This window comes from Carlito syrichta, unplaced genomic scaffold (assembly GCF_000164805.1).
Source record: "Carlito syrichta isolate Samal-C Ts95f unplaced genomic scaffold, Tarsius_syrichta-2.0.1 Scaffold85394, whole genome shotgun sequence".
Lineage (NCBI taxonomy): Eukaryota > Metazoa > Chordata > Mammalia > Primates > Tarsiidae > Carlito > Carlito syrichta.
In genome coordinates, this window is record NW_007029490.1 from 31817 (window position 1) to 55406 (window position 23590).

General features: G+C 35.2%; 1 protein-coding gene across 1 annotated transcript in view; it reads right to left on the bottom strand.

Annotated features, from left to right (window-relative positions):
- Window positions 1-1806: 1806 nt before the first annotated feature.
- The window catches only part of LOC103259043 (probable methyltransferase BMT2 homolog), a gene marked incomplete at its 3' end in the record, with an annotated part of 41379 nt that continues 19595 nt past the window's right edge, over window positions 1807-23590 (bottom strand). The window contains exon 3 of the mRNA XM_021711661.1: window positions 1807-1977. Coding sequence (XP_021567336.1) covers window positions 1807-1977 — 171 coding nt within the window. The remainder of the gene's footprint in view (window positions 1978-23590) is intronic.

Genomic DNA, 23590 nt, shown 5'->3' on the forward strand with positions numbered 1-23590 from the left:
CTTTGTTGTAAACGGATATGTTATCATTCAAGCTTTGTTGCTCCATTTATAGAGCATAGAGTAGATTCAGCATCATTCTTAAGGGTCCTAGGATTTTCAAAAATGGTAAATGAACATTGGCTTCAACTTAAAGTTGCCAGCTGCATTAGCCCTGACAAGAGAGACAGTTGTCCTTTGAAGTTACACATTGACTTCTCTAAGTAGAAAAGTTCTAGATGGCATCTCCTAATATAAGGCAGTTTCACCTACATTGAAAATCTGTTGTTTAGTGTAGCCACCTTCATGAAAGAGCTTAGCTAGATTTTATGGATAACCAGATGCAGCCTCTATATCAGCGCTTGCTGCTTCACCTTGCACTTTGGTTACAGAGACGGCTTCTTTCCTTAAACATCATGAACTAACCTTTGCTGACTTTAAACTTTCTTCTGCAGCTTTCTCACCTTTCTCGGACTTCACAGAATTGAAGAGAGTTATGGTTTTGCTCTAGATTAGGTTTTGGCTTAAGGAAAGATTATGGTTGGTTTGATCTTCTTTGTAGACCACTCAAATTTTCTCCATATCAGCAATAAAGCTATTTCGCTTTCTCATCATTTGTGTGTTCACTGGAGTAGTACTTTTAATTTTATTCTATAATTTTTCCTTTTCACCCACAACTTGGCTAACTCTTTGACACATGAGGTCTAGTTTTCAGGCTATCTTGGCTTTTAATGTGCCTTTCTTCATTAAGCTTATTTAAACATTCCTAGTTTTTAATTTAAAGTTACAGATATGTGACTCTTCTTTTTACTTGAACAAGAGGTCACAGTAGGGTTACTAACTGGGCTAATTTCAACACTTTATCTCATAGAATAGAAAGGTCCAAGGAGACAGAGAAGAATTGGAAAATAGAAGGTTGGTGGAGCAGTTAGAACAAAAACATTTATCAAACAAGTTCACTGTCTTATTTGAATAAATGTTCATGACATACCACCCCCGTTCAACAATTATAATAGTAACATCAAAGATCACTGATCACAGACCACCATAACAGATAAAAAAGTTTCACATATTGTGAGAATTACCAAAATGAGACACAGAAACAAAGTGAGCACATGTTGTTGGAAAAATGGTATCCATACACTTGCTCAACTCAGGGTTATCACAAATCTCCAATTTGTAAAAAATGCAATTCCTGCAAAATACAATAAGGTGAAGTACAATAAAATGAGGTATGCCTATACGAAAAATTAGGAATATAATATCCATGTACTTATAAAATCTGTGCCTACATGCATATAAGCTATTATTAGAAGGCAGATTTTCATATCAACAGTAAAATAATGATACTCAGCTCTATTAATAACCTTGCTTTTTTGTAATTTCTTAGTGGTGAATAGCCTATTTGTAATTTCTTAGTGGTGAATAGCCTTTTGAACAGTTTAATTGAATTGCTGTTTTGTACTGATAATTATTACATAACAATAATATATTTGTCATACAACTATATAGTTATTATGCTACATATGTAAAACATAATATATACCTGTTATATAACATAATATTAATCACAAAATAATTATCATATTAGTTAATAAACTATTCTTTCTCATTTTTAGTGAGGATAAGACATGTTACAAAACTTCTATTTTTCCAGGTAATTCTTACAATTTTATGCTAGTTTTCTACCTAATAATAAAAATTTGCATTTCCCAACGTATCACATTACCAGAGGAGCAAGTCAGCTGTTTACTACTTGGTGTACACCAAAACATTATTTTACATTAACACAGCCATGCAGGATAATCAAAGTAGAAAAGGTATACTTACTCAGTTATGAATTCAGGGTTTGTAAAGCTGAGATTGGTTAAATGACCTTCAAGTTTAGAAGACTCATGCATACTTAAGGCTGGAGTGGTCTTAGTGGCAAGTACAGCCCTCTTTTCATCTTTCTCCAGTGCTTTTCTCTTCCCACCATTTTGGAAATATTCTCTGCATACACTACAAGTCAAAATAAAGTTATTTTTATTATTTTGTTAACATATTGTGTATGAATATAAAATAAAATGAAAAAACACTGGCTTTTATTAATCATGATGAGAAGTTTTCAAGTTAAAGATTCCTATTTTGAAAATGCCAAACAGGTAAGTTTGAGCACCTTGTAGCACTTTCAATTTTTAAAAATTATTATACAATAAAGAATGATCATACATTATGTTTAGTAAATTTAAAAAGACATGTTTTTCAGGAGTACAGATGTGCTTGTATATATTTTATCAAACTACATTTTTAACTAAAAATATAAGTTCTTTCAGCAAAGTGACAGAGTTTAAAAAGACTAATAGTCACAGTTAATTCTGACCCATGTTTACTGGTAGTAGATAGAAAACTCAACAGTTGGTTTTGAGGTCCCTTTTGGTTTATGACAACAAAGTCAGGTTGTGAGCATATTAACAGATCGATTTCTTTTTATTTGCTCCGAGAGAAGGACATAAAAACTGAGTTCAGATAAAAATGGTATCACACCATACAGGTATTAAGTCCAAAGAGAACAAAAGTTTGAACAAAACAGTGGTTTTTATAACATTAGAGATTATTCCTGTCCTTTAGGAGACCATTCCTATTTGTCCCAATTCTTATACAGTTAAGACACAGATTTTTCAAGATATATAATTTTAAGCCCATATAATTAAGCCTATATTAGGTTGCTATCCAGAATCAGAAATTGATGACTAGCATATACTTATAAATAATTTTCTTAGTATTTATGATATACCTAATATAATTATAGGATGAATATAGTAGGGAGCATACCTAAGTGTGTAACAAAACAACAAAAATGCACCACAGAATCAACCCAAACATTTATTAGCTATTAAAGTCAATAAACTTACAGAAAAAAGACTAGTGAGACTACCTCTGGCCCTTGCACTTACAATTTGACAGAAGATACATACTTGAAAACAATTAACTGATAAACTTCTCAAAGCTACTTCAACTGAAGGAGGACAGAATCTAAACAAATTTTTTTTCTTTTTGAATTTTTAAAATAGACCACATCATTTATTACATATAGCTTACACATTAAACAAAGCTAGACTTTTATTCTACAGGCACTGCTTGATGAAGTTCAAAAAACACTTGACAAGAGAAGTAAAAATAGGAGAAAGAATTCGTGTAAAATTGGTTTCAGCAAGTAGAACTATGATCAGAGGGTACAATGGCCATTTCTCTCTCACACTTGCAGGATGCTATTAGCCCACTTTACTTTTTCTTAGATTCTACTATATAAGACTTGTTTTACTTATTCTATAAAGATTTCATTCTAACTTTAATTATAGGTAGAGGCATATAGTAATGCTACCCTTAAGAACTCAAGGGTAGCATTAAGAACTCAAAATAGAAAAAGATTAGTAAAAAGCACAATTGATAAACAAAGATATTTATTTATATAAATGAGCAATATAAACTGCTTTTATCATTTATTTATTGAAACAGGGTCTTACTCTGTTGCGCAGGCTGGAGTAAAGTGGTGGGATCCCAGTTCACCACAGCCTCGACCTCCTGGGCTCCATCAATACTTCTGCCTCAGCCTTCCGTGTAGCTGGAACTAAAGGTGCACACCACCACAACCAACTAATTTTTGTGGGTTTTTTTGTAAAGAGGAGGTCTCACTATGTTGTCTAGGCTGGTCTGGAACTCCTAGACTCAAGCAATTTTTCTGCCTTGACCTCCCTAACTGCTGGGATTACAGGTGTGAACCACTGTGTCTGGCCTAAACTGATTTTAGAAATGTAAGTAGGAATAAATGAGGCAAGGAGTAAAGTTAAGGAGGGGAGGACTTTCTAGGTAAAAAGAATAGTATGAGCAAAGACATGAAAAAGAAAAGCAGACGGGATCCTTCAGAGATGTACCTCAATTCAGGGTGCATGAAGTTTAAAGTACTAGGCAGAAGGTGAATGCATGGATTCACAAGTCAAAAGGCCCAGATGATAGTGCATATAAAGAGAGGAATGAGAGCCACGTGACACTGGAGAGGTAAACAAGCTTCAAATCAAGCAAGATCTACATGTCAATTAATAACGTAGCCTTTACAAACCTAATCTAATGACAGAAAGCAATTTAGAGGTTGCCTGGGGTGGAGTAGGGGGGATGAATGCAAAAGGGCACAAGATAGCTTTCTGAAGTAAGAAACATGTTCTATATCTTGATTGTAGTAGTAGGTTATATAAGTGTAAACAACTGTAAACACCCACTAAACTGCATACTAGGTGGGTTATTTTGTTGTACATAAACTACACCTCATGAAATTGATAAAAATGTAGACTATCAACTTGAAATTAATATTAAGATAATGCTTCTGTCATACAGCATTTCATTAAAGTGTGAAATATGAGAGTGAAAAGTTTGCTCACCTTTCTATTAGGTAGAACTATATAAAATTGGTGATATTAAAAGTTCTTGAGCTACAAAAATTGCAATTTTATGTGGTTCAACCCAATAGTTACTAAGAAACTTGGCAGTAAAATACTTAAAGGGTTAGAATTCTAGGTTCTTATAGGATAATAATAGCTATCTAAATTCCAATCTTCCTACATACACTCCAAAAAAAAAAAAATACAGGTCATTAAAATGAGCACTGTTCATGCCTCTGGTATAAGTAGAAGATAGAGACTAATACTTCATTTTGCATGTAATCGAGGAAATAAAAATCTGAGACTGAGTTGGCTTTGGGGCCCACCCAAGTAGGGAGTCAGATAAGGACTGTGTAAAAGAAAGAAAGGTATGAAAAGATGGCCAAATAGAACTGCTGAGCAATCATCCCCCACCCTGCAAGAACACCAAATTGAATGATTATCCATGCAAGAAAGCACCTTCATAAGAACCAAAAAAATTAGGTAAGAGGTTACAGTACTGGTTTTAACATAACAGGCAAAGATGCCTTAAAGAGGGTAGGAAAAACAGTCTTGTATTGCCTCTATCACCCCTCCCTCAACCTCAGGCAGCATAGCCTACACAGAGAATCTGTGTGTTTGGGAGAAGAAGAGCAAAATAAGTGTGGAACTGGAACTCCACGTTGCCACACAGCACCGAGCAGAATTCCACTGGTGCCCATGAAGGAGTATTTGGACCAGCCCTGAACCAGAGGGTAATCTGCTGCCCTAGTAGGAGGAATCAGTCCTAGCTTGCTCCACCACTGGCTGACTAAAGTGACTCTAGGCCCCATACAAATTTCAGTGGTAGCCAGGCTGTAGTGACTGCACTCCTTGGGTGAGCCCCAATGCTGCAGTGGTCTTAGAGGCTGTAGGCTCAGGGTACAACCCAATGTGACACAAACTGTATAGTGCCTGTACTATACCCCTTCTCCAACTCCTGACAGTACAGCACAGAGGGACTCTTTCTGTTTGAGGTAGGGAGAAGGAAGAGTATAGGGGATTTTGCCTTGTAACAGCTGCCAACTCAGGCATGCTAAAACAAAGCAACAGGCAGAATCTTGAAGCCCCTGGTTCTAAGCTGTTACTCACAGATGGTGCTTCTAGCCCCACCACAGGGTAAAAGGGAATTCACTGCCTTGGAGGGAGTGGCCCAAGTTCCTGCAGGTTTTATTACCTGATGACTAAAGTGGTCTCGGACCTTGAATAAACATCAGTGGCAGTCAGGAAGTACTGACTGTGGGCTTTGGGCAGTCCCTGTATATTGCTGGTCTGGGAGGTCGTGTGCTTTGGGTGCAACCAAGCATAGTGTCACCTCTGGTGGCTACAGGAGTGCCTATGTCATCCCTCTCCCAACTCCAGGTAGCCCAGTTTGGAAAGCGACTCCTTCCACTAGGGGCAAACAGAGGGACTTTGCCTGAAAGCCTAGGGAATTCTCCCTTATCTTTCTCAAGTCCTTCAGAACTTTGCTTACCATGTGTTTAATGTGTGTGTGAGCTATATGTAGGTCTCTAGGAATCTGCAAAAATGGCAGTATACCTGGGCTAAGAGTGCCTTCTAGTGCTGGTATGGCTATGGTGACCACAGGCTTGGGTAACTCAACAATGTTTTCTCTGAATTCTTGGAAGGCACTCTGTACAAGAACAAGTACTAACAAGGCTGACTACAAGGAATGGAATAAATAACAAACTCTTCTATGCCTAGACAACTAGTAACATTCACAACCATCAAGGACATTCAGGACAATATGACCTCACCAATGTGCTAAATAAGGCACCAGTGGATTATAATGGATTGATGAAGACAAACTCTCAGACAGGAAATGCAAAATAGCTGTTTTGAAAACTCAACAGACATCAAGAAAACACAGAGGAGTTTATAAATCTACCAGAAAAATTTAACAAAGAAATTGAAACTAAAAGAAAAAATCCAATAAAAATCCTGAAGCTGAAAAGCTTAACACTCCACTGATAGCAACAGAGATCATCAGGGCAAAAGTCAACAAAGAAACATTGGAATTAAAATATACAATCTTCAATCTTCCAGTCTGATTAATGGAGGGCTTAAGCACTATAAATTTTCCTTTGAGCACAGCTTTAGTTGTGTCCAAGATGTTTTGATAACTTGTTTCATTGCTGTCATTCATTCTGAGGAATTTTTAAATTTCCACTTTGATTTCATTCAAGAGCAGTACAACCTAGAGCAAAAGGAAGTAACAGATATTTACAGAACATTCCACCCAAAACTACAGAATACACATTTTTTTTCTTTAACACATGGAACATTCTCCAAGACAGATCACACGACAGGCTATGAAACAAGTCTCAATAAATTCAAAAAATCAAAATCATATCAAGCAACTTCTCAGACAACAGTGGTATGCAACTAGAAATTAACTCCAAGGAGAACTTGTAATACCAAATGAAAACATAAAAGTTAAACAATCTGCTCCTGAATGATCCTTAGGTCATTCAGGAACAGATTGTTTAACTTAACAAACCCAAAGCTGGCAGAAAAAAGAAAAAATAAGCAGTGCAGAACTAAATGAAATGGAAATTTTAAAAAAAGCAATACAAAGGATCAATGAAAAAGGCGACTCTTTGAAGAGATAAGCAAAACTGATAGACAACTGGCTATATTAATTAAGAAACAAAGAGAGAAGATTTAGTTCAATCAGAAATGAAAATAGAGACACTGCAACTGATATGAAAGAAATTCAAAAGATCATCTGAGACTATTATGAACACCTCTACACAAACTAGATGACCTACACAAACAAACTAGATGATCTAGAGGAAATGAAAAAAATTCTTGGAAATATACAGCCCCCAACCTTGAACCAGGAAGAAACAGAAATCCTGAACAGATCAATAATGAATAGCAAGATTGAAACAGTAATTAAAAGCCTCCCAACAAAAAAAGTCCAGGACCTGATGAATTCACAGTCAAATTCTACCAGACTGTGAAAGAAAAACTGATACCAATTTTACTGAAGATATGCTCTAAGATTGAAGAGAATTCTCACTAACTCATTCTACGAAGCCAGTATCACTCTGATACCAAAGTCAGGAAAAGTTATAACAGAAAAAGAAAACTACAGACCAATATACCTTAGGAACACAGACGCGAAAATCCTCAACAAAATTCTTGCAAACCGCCGGGCTCGGTGGCTCAGCCTGTAATCCCGCGCCTTTGGGAGGCTGAGGTGAGTGGATTGCCTGAGCCCGCAGGTTCGAGACCCGCCTGGGCAGCGAGACATCACCTCTACAATAAATCAAAAAATCAGCCAGGCGTGGTAGCGCGCGCCTGTAATTCCGGCTACTCGGAAGGCTGAGGTGGAAGGATCGCCAGGACGCAGCAGGTCGAGGCTGCGGTGGCCGGGAGCAGCCACTGCACTCCAGTCTGGGCAACGGAGTGAGACTCCAACTCAAAAAAAAAAAAAAAAAAAAATTCTTGCAAACCAAATTCAACAGCACATTAAAAAAGTAATGTACCATGAACCAATGGGTTTTATCCCAGGGATATGAAAGTGATTTAACAAATACAAGTCAATAAACGTGATCCACTAAATAAACAGAATTAAAGACAAAAATTATATGATCATTTCAATAGATGAAGAAAAAACATTTGATAAAATTCAGCATTCCTTCATGATAAAAACCCTCAGCACAAAAGGCATAGAGGGAACAATCCTTAAAATAATAAGAGCCACATATGACAAATCCACAGCCAATGTTATCCTGAATGGAGAAAAGTTGAATGCAATCTGCATCAGCACTGGAACAAGGCAAAGGTACCTACTTTCACCACTCCTATTTAGCACATTACTAGAAGTCCTAGCCAGAGCAAAGAGGCAAGAAAAAGAAATAAAGGGTATCAGAATTGGAAGAGAAGAAATCAAACTATCTCTGTATACCAATGATATACTCTTTCACCTAGAAATTCCTAAAGACTGCTCTGAAACACACCTGGACTTGATAGATGAATTCAATAAAGTTTCAGGATATAAAATCAACACACACAAATTAGTAGCACTGCTACATACCATTAGCAACTACACTGAGAATCAAATCAAGAACTCAATTCCATTTATAATAGCAGTCAAAAACCTAAAATACATAGGAATATTTTTCACCAAGGAGGAAAGATCCCTACAAGGAGAACTATAAAATACCGATGACAGAAGTTGTAGAGGACACAAACATATGGAAAAACATCCCATGCTCACAGATTGGAAGAATCAACACTGTTAAAATGACCATATTACCCAAAGAATTCTATAGATTCAGTACAATCCCTATGAAACTACCAATGTCATTTCTCACGGAGTTAGGGGGGGAAAATAAAAATCTAAGACTAATATGGAACCAAAAAGAAAGCCAGAATTGCCAAAGCAATCCTAAGCAAAAAGAATAAAGCTGGAGGCATCATATTACCTGACTTCAAATTATACTACAAGGTGGTACTAACCAAAACAGTTTGGTACTGGTACAAGAGCAGACACATGGACCAATGGAACAGAATAGAGAATCCAGATAAACCCAAATACTACAACAACTGATCTTTCACAAACAGATAAAAACATACACTGGGGAAAGACTACCCTATTCAACAAATGGTGCTGGGAAAATTGAATAGCTATATGCAGAAAAATAAAACTTGATCCCTATTTTCTCCCCATATAAAAAAAGTACTCAAGATGGATTAAAGACTTAAATGGTAGACCTCAAACCATAAAAATTCTAGAAGAAAACTTAGGAAAAACTTCTGGACATTGGCCTAGCCAATGAATTTATGGCTAAAACTCCAAAATCAAATGTAACAAACAAAAATAAATAAATGGAACTTAATCTAAAAAGCTTCTGCACAGCAAAAGAAATAATCAGTAGAGCAGACAGGCAACCTACAGAATGGAAGAACATATTTATAAGCTATACATCTGACAAAAGACTCATATCCAGAATTTACAAAGAACTCAAACAAATCAGTAAGAAAAAAGCAAATAGCCCCATCAAAAAGTGAACAAATGACATGAGCAGACATCTCTCAAAAGAAGGTATACAAATGACCAACAAACATATGAAAAAATGCTCAACCTCACTAATTGTCAGGGAAATGCAAATTATAACCACAATGAGATACCACCTTAACCAGTCAGATGGTTATTATTAAGAAATCAAAAAACACTGGATGCTGGCATGAATACAGACAAAAAAGCAGCTTATTCACTGTTGGTTGGGAGTGTAAATTAGTACAACCTCTATGGAAATCGATATGGAGATTTCTCAAAGAACTAAAAGTGGATCTACCATGTGATCAAGCAATCCCACTACTAGGTATCTATCCAAAGGAACAAAGGTCAGTATATAAAAAAGACACTTGTACCTGCATGTTCATCAAAGAACAATTTACAACTGCAAAGATGTATAATCAACTTATATGCCCACCAACTGATCACTACGGAATACTATTCAGCTATCAAAAATAATTAAATAATGTCTTTTGCAGCACCTTGGATGGAATTAGAGAACATCATCCTAAGTAAATAACTCAGGAACAGAAAACCAAACACCGCATGTTCTCACTTATAATAAGTAGCTAAACTAAGGCTCAGCAAAGGCATATAAAATGATACAATGGGCATTGGAGACTCAGAAGGCGAGAGGGTGGAGGGATGAAAAATCACCTATCTGGTACAATATGCACAGGTAGGGTGGTGGGTACACTTAAAGCTCAGACCTCTTCGCCACTATACAATGAAACCATGTCACTAAAAACTATTTGTACCCCCTAAAACCATTGAAATGAAAAAAATTTAAAAAGAGTATACAATCAGAGAAGAAAAAAGAAAAAAATGAAGTATGCTTGCAAGATCTAGAAATCTATTGGCCTTAAAGAGGACATAGAACAAGAGAAAGGGGTAGAAAGCTTATTTGTTTATTCAAAGAAATAATAACAGAGAACTTTCTAAGCCTAGAGAAAGATATGAATATGCAGGTACAAGAAAGTCAAAGAATAGCAAGCAGATTCAACCCACATAAGACTACCCCAAGGAAATAATAAGCAAACTCTCAAAGTCAAGGACAAAGAAAGGATCACAAATGCAGTCAGAATAAAGAAGCAAATAATATATAAGAAGCTTTAATACATCTGGCAGTAGAACTCTCAGTAAAAAGCTTACAGGCCAATAGGGAGTGAGAGGACATAGTCAATGTGCTAAAGGGGGTGGGTGGGGGGGATAAAAACAAAAAATAAACCTTTCAACTGAAAATACCATACCCAGAAAAACTATTCTTCAAACATGAAGGATAAATACTTATCCAGACAAACAAAAGCTGAGGGAATCCACCACAAGACCTACCATACAAGAAATGCTAAAGAAAGTACGACAATCACAACAAGAAAAAAGCTAATGTACAATAAATTATCTGAAGGTACAAAACTCACTGATAAAAGTACACAGTTAAATTCAGAATATTCTAGTACTGTAATTGTGGTATGTACACTATGCCTATCTTCAGAGAAAAAAAACCAAAGGATAAATATAGCTACATTTATAGAGATACACAGGTATCTTGATATAAATAGATATCTAGAAAGAGATTTACCTTAAGGAATTGGCTCAGGTCTTTATGGAGACTGAGAGGTTCCACAATCAGCTGTGTGTAAGCTTGTAAGCTGGAAAACCAGGAAGCTGGGTGATGTAGTTCAAGTCCAAAGGCCTGAGAACCAATTTTATAAGTTCTAGTCCAAGTTTGAAGGCCTAAGAACGAGAAGTGTAGATAATGTAGGTCCCAGCCTGAGGGCAAAAGAAGCTCAAGTAGTCACGTAGGGGTAGGGAAAGGGAGGAAGAGAGAGTGCAAGTGTAAATTTTCCTCTCCTCCATCTTTTTTATTCAGGCCATCAATGGATTGGATGCTGCTCACTCACAATGGAGAGGGCAATCTGCTTTACTCAGTCTATAGAGTCAAATGCTAATCTCATCCAGAAACACTCTCACGGAACACAAAGAAATGTTTAGCCAAATATCTAGGCATTTTGTGATTCAGTCAAGCTGTGAATAATATTCCGTAACACCTAAAATTAACCATCCCATATGGATAGGCAAAAGATCCAGAATAGTCGGCACAATATTGAAGGACAAAAACAAGTTAGAAGACTAACACTACCAACTTCAAGACTGAGTATAAAGTTGCAGTAATCAAGACAGTGTGTAATGGTGAAAGAATAGATAAGTAGATCTATGGAAGAGGATAGAAAGCCCAAAAACAGACCCACAAAAATAGAGCTAATTGATCTTGGAAAAAAGAGCAAAGGCAAAATGAAGAAAAAAAGATTATCTTCTCAACAAGTTGTGTTGGAACAACTAGACATCCACATGCAAAAAGAATTAAAAAAGAATCTAGACATAGACTTTATGCCTTTCACAAAATTAACTCAAAATAACCCATAAATGTAAAATGCAAAATTATAAAACTTCTAGAAGATAATAGGAGAAAAATCTACATGGCCTTGGGTATGGCGATAACTTTTTAGATGTGACACCAAAGGCATGATCCATAAAAGAAAAAACTGATAAGCTACACTTTATTGAAGTTAAAAAATTACTTTGTAAAAGACGCCGTCCCTGGGTGTGGTGGCTCAATCCTGTAATCCCAAAACTTTTGGAGGCTGAGGCAAGAGGACTGCCTGGGCCCACAGGTTTGAGACCAGCCTGGGCAACTTGGTAAGACCTCATCTCTACAATAAATAAAAAAAAAAAGCCAAACGTGGTAGCGCATGCCTGTAGTTCCAGTTACTTGAAAGGCTGAGGTAGAAGGATCGCCTGAGCCCAGCAGGTCGAGGTTGCAGTGGCCATGAGCGTGCCACTGCACCCCAGCCTGAGTGACAGAGTGAGACTCCAACTCAAAAAAAAAAAAAAAAAGGAGAGACACTGTCAAGAGAATGAAAACACAAGCCACAGACAGAAATATTTGCAAAACACAAATATGATAAAGGACTCATCCAAAATAGACAAAGAACACTTAAAATTCAACAATAAGAAGTCAAATAATCTGATTTAAAAATGGATAAAAGACCTGAACAGATACCTCACCAAAGAAGATATACAGATATCAAATAAGCATATGAAAAGATACTCAATATAGAAAAGGCAAATTAAAACAATGAGACACCACTATACACCTAACAGAAGGGCCAAAATCCCGAATGCTAACCCTGCCAAATGTACCAGAATGTGGGGCAACAGGAATACTTATTCAGCACTGGCAAGTATGCAAAATGGCACAGACATTTTAGAAGACAGTTTGTCAGTTTGTCACAAGGCTAACCACTCTCTCACTATACAATCCAGCAATCAATACCACTAACATCCTTAGTATCTATCCAAAGGAGGTGAAAATTTAAGTCCACACAAAACACCTGAATATGTATGTTTATAGCAGCTGTATACATAATTACCAAAAATTTGGGAGCAACCAAAATGTCTTTCCGTAGGTAGATGAATAAGTAAACTATCATAAATACAGATAATGTTATTCAGCACTAAAAAGAAATGAACTATCAAGCCATGAAAAGACATGGAGGAAACAAATGCATATTACTAAGTGAAAGAAGCCAAGCTAAAAAGGCTACAAACTGTATGATTCCAATAATATGACATTTTGGAAAAGGCAGACTAGGTTGACAGTAGAAAGGCTAGTGATTGCCAGGGCGGGAAGAGGGAAAGATGAATAGATGAAACAGAAAGGATTTTTAGGGCAGTTAAACTATTCTGTATGATACTATAATGGTGGGTACATATTACACATTTTCAAAAACCCATAGAATGTACACACCACCGGGCTCGGTGGCTCAGCCTGTAATCCCGTGCCTTTGGGAGGCTGAGGTGAGTGGATTGCCTGAGCCCGCAGGTTCGAGACCCGCCTGGGCAGCGAGACCTCATCTCTACAATAAATCAAAAAATCAGCCGGGCGTGGTAGCGCATGCCTGTCATTCCGGCTACTCAGAAGGCTGAGGCGGAAGGATCGCCAGAACCCAGCAGGCGAGGCTGCAATGGCCGGGAGCGGCCACTGCATTCCAGTGTGGATGACCGAGTGAGACACCAACTCAAAAAAAAAAAAAAAGAATGTACACACCAACAATGAACCCTAATGTAAACTTATGGACTTTGGGTGATAATAATGTAGCAATGTAGGTCCACCAATTCTAACAAATGTACCATTCTGGTGTTGGATGCTGATAGTTAGGGAGTCTATGCATGTTGAGAAGAGACCCAGGAGTAAATGAAAACTGTACTTTCTGGTCAATTTTGTCGTGAATCCACTGCTCTAAAAACTAAAGTCAAATTAAAAGAGAAAAACCAAATTAAACTTGGGACAGACATCACGTATCTCCTGATGTACTACACTGAGAGGGACATATCATCACTTATCTAGCATTCCTGTTAATGATATGCTTAGCATGACTCATTACAAAGAAACAAAAATACAAATCCAAGTTGAGAGTCTGTAAAACTTTGACCTTAAAAAATGACTGTATCATAAAAGACAAAAACAAAAAAAGAAAGAAAATGGTGAAGAATTTTTCTAGATTAAAAGAGGCCAAAAAGTTTTAACAATTAGGTGCAATGATACTCTGATGAAATCCTGGATTAAAAAAAATCCATATCACAGAAACAAACAACAGAGTACCACACGTTCTCACTCATAAGAAGACCCTGAACATTTACCATAATACTCTAAGAAAGGGATTGGCAGTAGTGGGACACTGCCAGAGTGGGAGTGGGGACACAACATCAACAAGGGTGTCTGATTTCAAACCAGGCAAAGTGGGGACCAAAGGGAAGCCTAAACTTTACCTGTATGATGTCCACTTGGAAACATAATCCTGAATTGTATCCCAATCTTTAAAATAAAATAAAAACAAAATCTAGCTATAAAGATCATTATTGTAAAAATTAGGGACAACTGATTATAAATTGTATATTAGTTAACAGCATTATACTGATGATAAATTTCTGGAGTATGATAGTTGTATTGTGGTTATATAGAAGAAAGTTCTTAGATGATACACACTGACATATTCAGTAACAACAGTCTTGTGATTTCTGCAACTGACTCTCAAATGGTTTAGCACAGATCAAAGGGAAAAAAGGGCAGAGAGTAACGAGGGGAACAAGATACAAAATAAGATGAAATAGAGTAACATTTTTTCAGAGATTAAAGGAAAGAAAGTATGAGTCAAAAATTTTATATCCAGCCAAGCTGTGCATCTTGTCACAAAATTACAGAAAATCAGTTTTTTTAATATACAAGAACTCAGGGAACATCATAATTGCAATTTTTAAAAAAAGAATCTACTGGAAGATAAACATCCATAAGACTGGGAAATGCTGGTGAAGAGACTGGTAGGAAATAAAAAGCATTAAATCAAAAAAGGATACTTTAAAATGCTAAAGGTCACAATTCCTAATGAAGATAAAACAATTACGAATATTTATGTACTATATATCATAGTATAGGCATCTCCACAAAGCAAAATTCCATGAGATGCATGGAGAAACAGACAAACATAACTAATAATAGGGAACTTTAACACCCCACTCTCCAAGCAAATGAATGAAAAGATTACAAAACTCCTAAAGAATATAGTAAGGTTCACTTTATCATTAGAAGATGAACTTTGCATTCTAATAGACACTACAGCTACTTTTCAAGTGCACAAAAATTACCATATTGCATATATTGTCATGAAAAAAACCAAAGCAAGAGCTATAAAGAAAAAATAATACAGACAGAATCATACAATTAATGCAATAAAACTAGAATTAACTAAAAACACAAAATGCATTCCACCTGTAAATTTGTAAAAAATAAAAATAAAACTCTTAGGTCATAGGGAAAATACTAAAAAAATTACAGACCTTCTTTTTAATAAAAAAAAAAAAAACACTGCACGTCAGAATTTTTAAAAAATGCAACTAAAATATCCATCTGAGGAAAATTCAGACCCTTTGATATTTATATCAATATAAACAAAAGAATAAAATTAAATTCAATATATAAACAAAGGATTAGAGAGAGTAGGGCTAAAAAAGAAGGAAGATATTAATGAGTTAGGAAAAAAGAAGACCAACAAATACACAATGAGGTTCTTCAATTTGTATAACTTTTTTCAAGGAAAACATACTAAGTATAGGATATAGGAATATAGAAGCAGTTCTTAAACTTGACTCAGTACAAATAATTTTTTTGTTTGTTTGTTTTTGAGTTGGAGTCTTACTCCATCGCCCAGGCTGGGCTCTAGTGATCCTTCCACCTCAGTCTTCCAAGTAGTTGGAACTATAGGCAAGCGCTACCATGCCTGGCTAATTTTTGATTTATTGAGAGATGAGTTCTCGCTAAGTTCCCCGGGCTGGGGCTCAGGCAATCCACTCTCCTTGGCCTCCCAATGTGTTGGGATTACAGGCTGAGTCACCAAGCCTGGCCAAAATAAAGTTTGAACAAAACCAAAATCCACAGATGAAATGGAAAAAGTTATGAGTTAAATCCACCAAAAAGCACAAGTCCAATGAAGAATTCCATCAATGTTTTTTATTTTCTGTATTTTATGCTATTTAATATAAGTATAAACTATGGTGGTAGGAGCGTGTACTTATAGATCTAGAGAGAGACTGCCCTTCCCAGGGTCAGCTAATTCCTGAAGGTGGTAAATAACTTACTTGGCAGAATTTTTCTCTTCTGCGAGCCAACCACTTTATATAATTTTTGGGAACCATGCCAATAATTCCCCTATCCTAACTGTACTCAGGACCATGTGCCAGACAACAAGGGACAGTCCCTACACCCAAAAGCCCACTGAAATTATTCAACCTAGCCAATCCTAAACTGTTTACTCCACCCTGCCTTGCCTTTCCCACAGGAAACCCAATAAAGGCGCTAGGTTTTCCTTTAGTTACTGCTTCTGCCTCCTGACCAAAACTGGTGCTTCCTCTGCAGTCCTGCATGATACGGTGTGTCTCCTCTTTTGGGATATATACATAAAAAATAATTCTTTCAAAGGCATCAATCACTCCATGTTGTCACTCAGCCACCTTTATAAATTAAAATCCCAAGGATACAAATGAGACAACACCAAAACTACTTATACTGCTCCAAACCATAGAAACAAAGGAAAATTTTCCAAATTCATTTTCAGGGAGCAAGATTTCAATGAAACTAAAATCTGATAAAGACTATAAAAAATAAAGAACACTATTATTTATAAATATCAATGTAAAAATATGACATAAAATTTTAGCAAACAGAATCAAATATTACCAAGGTGTGTACTTCAGGAATGCAAGAGTGGTTTGGCATAAGAAAACCCATTGCTATAGTTCACTATATTCATAAATATAAGATGAAAACACATTTATTCATCTCCATAGTTGCTGAAAGGTCATTCAACACCCATGTTTAATACAAACACTCAATAAAACACAAGTTGGTGAATTTCTTTAATATTAAAACTTTACATATACATATACATATATATATACAGGAACAAAAGGCAGCAACTTAATTGATGGCGACAAACCATTATTGTGAAATGAATAAAGCACAACTACATAACAGAAAAGAGAAAGATTTAGTTAAATGAATGATTTAGGAAAAAAAACTTAGTGTATTCAAAGATGATATAATGGATATATGTAGACAACCCAAAAGAATCAATCATAAACTAATATAAGCAGTAAGAAAATTTATTAAACAGTAAGAAAAAATAAAAAGCATCCGTATATATACAAACAATAGCCTGTCACAATATGCGGTTATGTGTCACTTACCAACAGGGATATGTTCTGAGAAATGCATTGTTAAAGTGATTTTTGTTGTGCAAACATCATAGAGCGTACTTACACAAGTTTAAATGGCATAGCCTAATACACACCGAGGCCATATGATACAGGCTATATGATACTGCTCCTAGGCTATAAACTTTTACAGCATGTTACTATACTGAATACTGTAGGCAACTGTAACACAGTGGTAAGTATTTGTGTATCTAAACATATAGAAGTTATAGTAAAAATACAGTACTATAGTCTTATGAGACCACCATTGCATATCCCGTACATTTTCAATGTTGATGGAACTGTCACTATGTGATGCATAACAGTATAATAGAAGGGAAGATCACATTTACAGTAGCAATACAAAGGATAAAATACCTAAAAGCAAATATAAGAAATAATAATAACTGTACAGAAAAACCCTGAAAACACTTCTGCCTCAAAAGCAGACTAGAAAAAACAAAGAGACATACCTTTTCATGGACAGGTTAATTCAACATTATAAAGATGTCAGTTTTCTCCAACTGATAAAAAATTAATAAAATCTCAATAAAATTTTTTTTTTAAATTTAGACAGATCAGTTGATTTTAAAGTATATGTGGAAAAAACCAGAAGCAAGAAAAAAAATCCTGAGAAAGAAGAATGTTGTATGTGGGGGAGTGGTGGGGAGAAGATGCTATAGAACAGCATTACAACTGTTAAGTTTTTATGATTAAAATAGTGGTTGTGGGCATGGATACATGATAAACACAATGAAGTATAACAGAAAGTCTAAAATAGAACCAACTATGTAGGGAAACTTGGTGTATTATGTAAGTGTCATGTCAAATTACTGGAGAAAAAGTAAGCACGATCATAAATAATATTGAGGAAATGGGTAACTATTTAGGGAGAAAAAATAGATCAATACTTCACAACAAATACCAAATTTGAATTCAAAATAGACCAGAGATCTAAAGGTCATAAATGAGAAATCATATAAGTACTAGAAGAAAATATGAGTGAATAACAAATTATTATTCAAATTTATAAGAATTCCTATAGTCTGGGAATCAGGAAAGTTTTTCTAAGACAATCTAGAAGCAAGAAAAGAAAAGAATATATATCTGACCATGTAAAAGCAAAATCTTTCTGTGTGGCAAAACAAAAATTTACATGTCAAAGACATAAGCAAAGTCAAAGGGCACATATCTGTAAATTATATAAAGAGTCCTAAAAGAAAAATCAAGAAAAAAGGGACCAAAAATCAACAGAAAAAAAGTATCAAACACATGATAACATAACTCACAGAAAAAAAGAAAGTCTCTTAACCCTTTGTACTTGCAGGCATCTTGCAGATTACCTACCAACAACTCAACCACACTTTATGAAATAGTGAAAAACGAATTAATTCATACTAGACAGTATAGCGTTTTTTTAATTGTAATAATATTTGGCTTATAAAGAAATTTTGGGCATTAAGGAATATATTTATGACCAAAAAAATCAAAATTTTGTATCTTATATTTTTCTAAAGTATAGTGACATTTGAAACAGTCACCGATATGCACTGCAGGTTCATTGATACATGTTGTGCAATAGTAATTTGCTTGACATCTTCCATCTGGTGTTTTTCTCTTTGAGCAGACAATGCAGTCTCATTTTCTTCCTCTCACATTAATAATATGTAATTTACTGTCCAGTTTGCTGTTCAAAGACGATGTAGAGGGGCATTCTCTTTCTATGTAATGCCATCTGACTTTTTTTTTATATCTCAGCATACATTCCATCTCTTTAATTTTTTTTTGTGCAATTTGAACAGAAAACTTCAAGGAGACATATATTTTTGAAAAACTTGTTTGGCGTAAGTTTGTTCTGTATAATCACCAGCGATCTCTTTACGTTCCCTGGAAGGGGACATCTGAGTGTGAAGGGCTAAATACATGAAAAGGATGTTCAATCACATTCGTAAGAGAATCATAAAATAAGCCTACAGAGATATCAATTCCCACTTTTCAGACTGGCAAAAATTCAACAGTTGGGCCACATGCTCGATGGAATTGCAAAATGATATAACCTCTATGAAGGGCAATTTGGCAATAGCTAACAAAATCACATATGCTTTCACCCCGCAATTCCACAGCTACGTATCTACAAAGATTCAATGCCAAAAACACAAAATGAACACGCGCAAAGTTATCCATTACAGCATTATTTGTAACAGCAAAACCTTGTAAACAACTCATGAAAATGAGGAAGGCATTTATATACCTATGATGGTTAATTTTAAGTATCAACTGGACAGAGCCACTGGGTTCCCAGATAATTGGTCAAACATCTGTGATATGTTAAGCAAAAAAGCAAGGTACAGAACAGTATATAACAGGACACACCATGCTACCCCCTATAGAGATAAGGAAGGGAGGGAATATTTACACAAGCATGTAGTTGTGTGTGTACAAATTTGCTTATTTTTGCAAAAAGAAACATTGGTAGAATAAACAAAAAACAAATGAAAATGATTACCTAGAGGCAGGGCAAATGGAGGAAATGAAAAGACTTTTTTGAGTGTATCTCTTCACAAAGTTTTGATTTTTAAACCATGTAAATGCTAATATTCTCCAAAATTAAAATAAGAAAAAAAACCCCACAAAACCAAAAATAAAGTGAAACCAACTATATAACAAACTGGTAACACAACAATAAAGAACTATTTCAAGCAACATTTAAACATAGTACTCTGACCCTCGGAGGGACATGTTCTAAAGATGAAAGAACTGCACAGATATCTTTAATTTCATTCAATCATCTTATTTTTAGAAGATTGGTATTGCTATTTTAAAATTATTTTATGTAAATCATGGAAAAAGGCAAATGTGCTAATGTTATTCAGAACCAAGTCCTTCAGTGTAATAGAAAAGATACAAATATAAAACAAGCAAAAATCCTGTAATGTTAAACTTGAATGTAAAATACAAATTATAAATTTAACACTAAATTTATGTGTAAATGAAATTAGGACTCCCTGAGGAAACAGTTTGATTCTGAGTCTTGGACAGGGGAAGCAAAAATTCATCTTCTACTAGATAGCAAGAAAGTAGTCAAAGATAATGTTAGTACACAGAAGCCAACATTGGCTGGGCTCCTACCCAGCCTAATGTGGAATTATTTGAACACTAGATAATAATGATAATAATATAAATTTTTGAAAATTAAAAGCTCACTTGTCATAATTGTAACTGACTATTATACCACTTTTTTATTGTGAAAATTGGCAATTAAACAGAATTACACACACATGTGTGCATGTGTGTATATATGTGTGTGTGTATGTACACAGATTTTTACTCAGTCTTTCTAGAGAACACGTAATCATCATCCAGTGTTCATAAAGGAAAGTTCTTATTTACAAAGGAATGCTAGTTCATAAATGCCAGGGAATTATACAATTAAAAAAAAAATCATTATCTTGCAACCTCAAATGAAATATTATTCAATAAATGGAAATTAAACTGACTTGAAAGACTGTTGGGAGATAGACTGGTCCAGAAACCAAAATATCACTTCACACATTACTTGCTAATTGTAATGGGATAACATAAATTGACAATGAAGGATCTAGTAGGTGCCACCTTAACCAAATGACAACATTTTGCATCTCTAATGGAGGAACACCTCATAAGAACTTACCAATATGATGCAATATGAAATACAAATCTTCATTTAATAGATAATTTCACAAAAATATATGACCTGAATCAACCCTAGACCTAAGTTTTGGTTTATAAGAAGTAAATGAGATCGAGAAACTACATTAATGGCACTATGAGAAAACAATCAGATAAGTCCTGAGTGTAAGGTACAAAGCTAGTATGGAATTAGGATCTAGACAATCAGAATAGCACCTGGTTCTGATGTAACTAGAAAAAAAAAAACTATACAATCTAAAAAACAATAAATTAAAAATAAATCTAGAGAGATAAGAATGCAAAGGGATCTAAATAAACTGAATTGCAGAGAAAAACAAACCTTTCCAAAGTGAGAAGGGATATCACCAGGGGCAAGTGCTGAAATGGTATGTGAACAGCTGAGGATCAAGTGGGTCCCAGGGTAGAGGGACCCTGTGGATTAAAGGGAAACCAGCAGAGATTTTTAACAGTTGCTTAAGTGTGACAGATCAGAACCTTAAGAAACCTAAATGCAGGGATAATTTGCCCCATTCTCTTCCTGATTCCTCTCATAGGTCTATTTATGAGTATTTGAAGGCTGCAACAGCACAGGAGTCTGGATATGGGACTAAAAAGCAGTAAAAGATTAGGGTTAGGTTCCCAGGTTCTGTGACAGGGTGAACCTATAATATACATAGAACAGGATTCACTCACTCAAAGCATTTGAAACCAGAAATGAATTGAAGCTATCTAAAATCCAGCTCCAACCCAGCTCAACTTCTGGTGATTTCAAAATGTTCAGTCTTTCATCCCAGCTACCTGTCAGAGAGGGGAAAAAACCCAAAAGTCTCTGGAGAAAAATAAAGTTTATGCAATCTCTTCTAAACATAATGCCAGCATAAAAAAAGAATCGACACACACAATAAAGTAGGAAAAAAATGATCCATAATTAAAAGAAAAAATAGTCAAAAGAAACAGACCAACAGATAAGACATGCTAGAATAAGCAAACAAAAATTTTTAAATAACTATTATAAATTTGATTTAAAGAATAGAGAGAAAGTCATACCAGATACTGTAGATGAAAAAATGGAAACTTCAACATAAAATTAAATATCTAAAGAGTCAAATAATTATTATAGAAAAATTGAAAAAAATCTTTAAAACATTTATCTTAGTAATTGATAAAATAAAAAACTAAGAAAGAAAAATCAGTAAAGATATATAGAATACTTGAACATTATTAAGCACTTTGAATCAACAATGGCAAAATACAAAATGCGGGATATTCTACAAAAAAACTGACATTTGTCTAAAATCTCAATGTTATACAAAACAAAAACAAGAACCTAAAGCGACATAACCACCAAATACAATGTATATTGGATTTTATATATATTTTGAATACAGTAAGAAAAATCTGAATTTATAAATTTATCTTATAGATATTTTAGGATATTAGGAAATTACTATTTATTGTTTTTATGTAATGATGGTGTTGCGATTATGTAGAAGAATTTCCTTACTCTTAGAAGATGTGTGCTAATAGACTTAGGGATAAAATGTTATGTTATCTGCAATTTACTTTCAATTAGTTCAGAAAATAGAGTGTTTATATGTTTCTTCGTATGTAAAGAGTTAGAAAACGCAAATTCCTTTACTGAAGATACAGCTGTATCTTTATATTGCATTTTTTCCTGACATTTAATGCTTCATATTACATATAAAATTTTACTACTCTGTTGAAGGAAATCCTGCATTGAATTTTTCCAGTTAAATAATCAACAAAATCTTAGCAGGGTAATGTCAGAAAATACTACCTCACATATTGTACTTCTATAAAGTTTTAAGTATGGTTAACTGGAAATAAACTTTTTTTTTTTTTTGAGTTGGAGTCTCACTCTGTAGCCCAGACTGGAGTGCAGTGGCCGCTCCCAGCCACCGCAGGCTCAACCTGCTGGGCTCCGGCGATCCTTCCACCTCAGCCTTCCAAGGAGCCAGAATTACAGGCACGTGCTACCACGCCCGGCTGATTTTTTTTGATTTATTGTAGAGATGAAGTCTCGCTGCCCAGGCGGGTCTCGAACCCCCGGGCTCAGGCTTCCACTCACCTCAGCCTCCCAAAGGCGCAGGATTACAGGCTGAGCCACTGAGCCCGGCTTGGAAATAAACTTTTTGTCCAAAGCTTTTTAAAGCCCACTTTAGCTTTCAAAGTGACACTACTTTTAGAATTATCCAAAGAGAAAGAAATGGTATATAACCCAAATTAGAATTATTTATAAGTCAAGTTTCAAAATTTAATATTGTTTTAAAGCCTTTTTTTCCCCCAATCTAGTTTTAGGTTTAAAGTAAAAACATTATACAACTTCTCTCAGGATTTTCTTCTCATAGTAACTAGAAAAAAATTACCATATCTTACAACTGTTCTTTTGTAGCAGTTTTATCTAGATTCTTATTAATTCTATTTTCAGAAGTTTGACTTAAAATGGTCACATGTTATAAAATAACTATTGATAAGACACAAATCCAAGGGGGGAAAAAAAGAAGAGTGAAGTTTCAGGCAGATTCTTTGTTCAAGTAGAACATACAAGCAAATGCCATGAGAATACCACATGAAAAGGGCATTTAAGAAATAAAGTTTTAGCCGGACTCAGTGGCTCAGCCTGTAATCCCACGCCTTTGGGAGGCTGAGGTGAGTG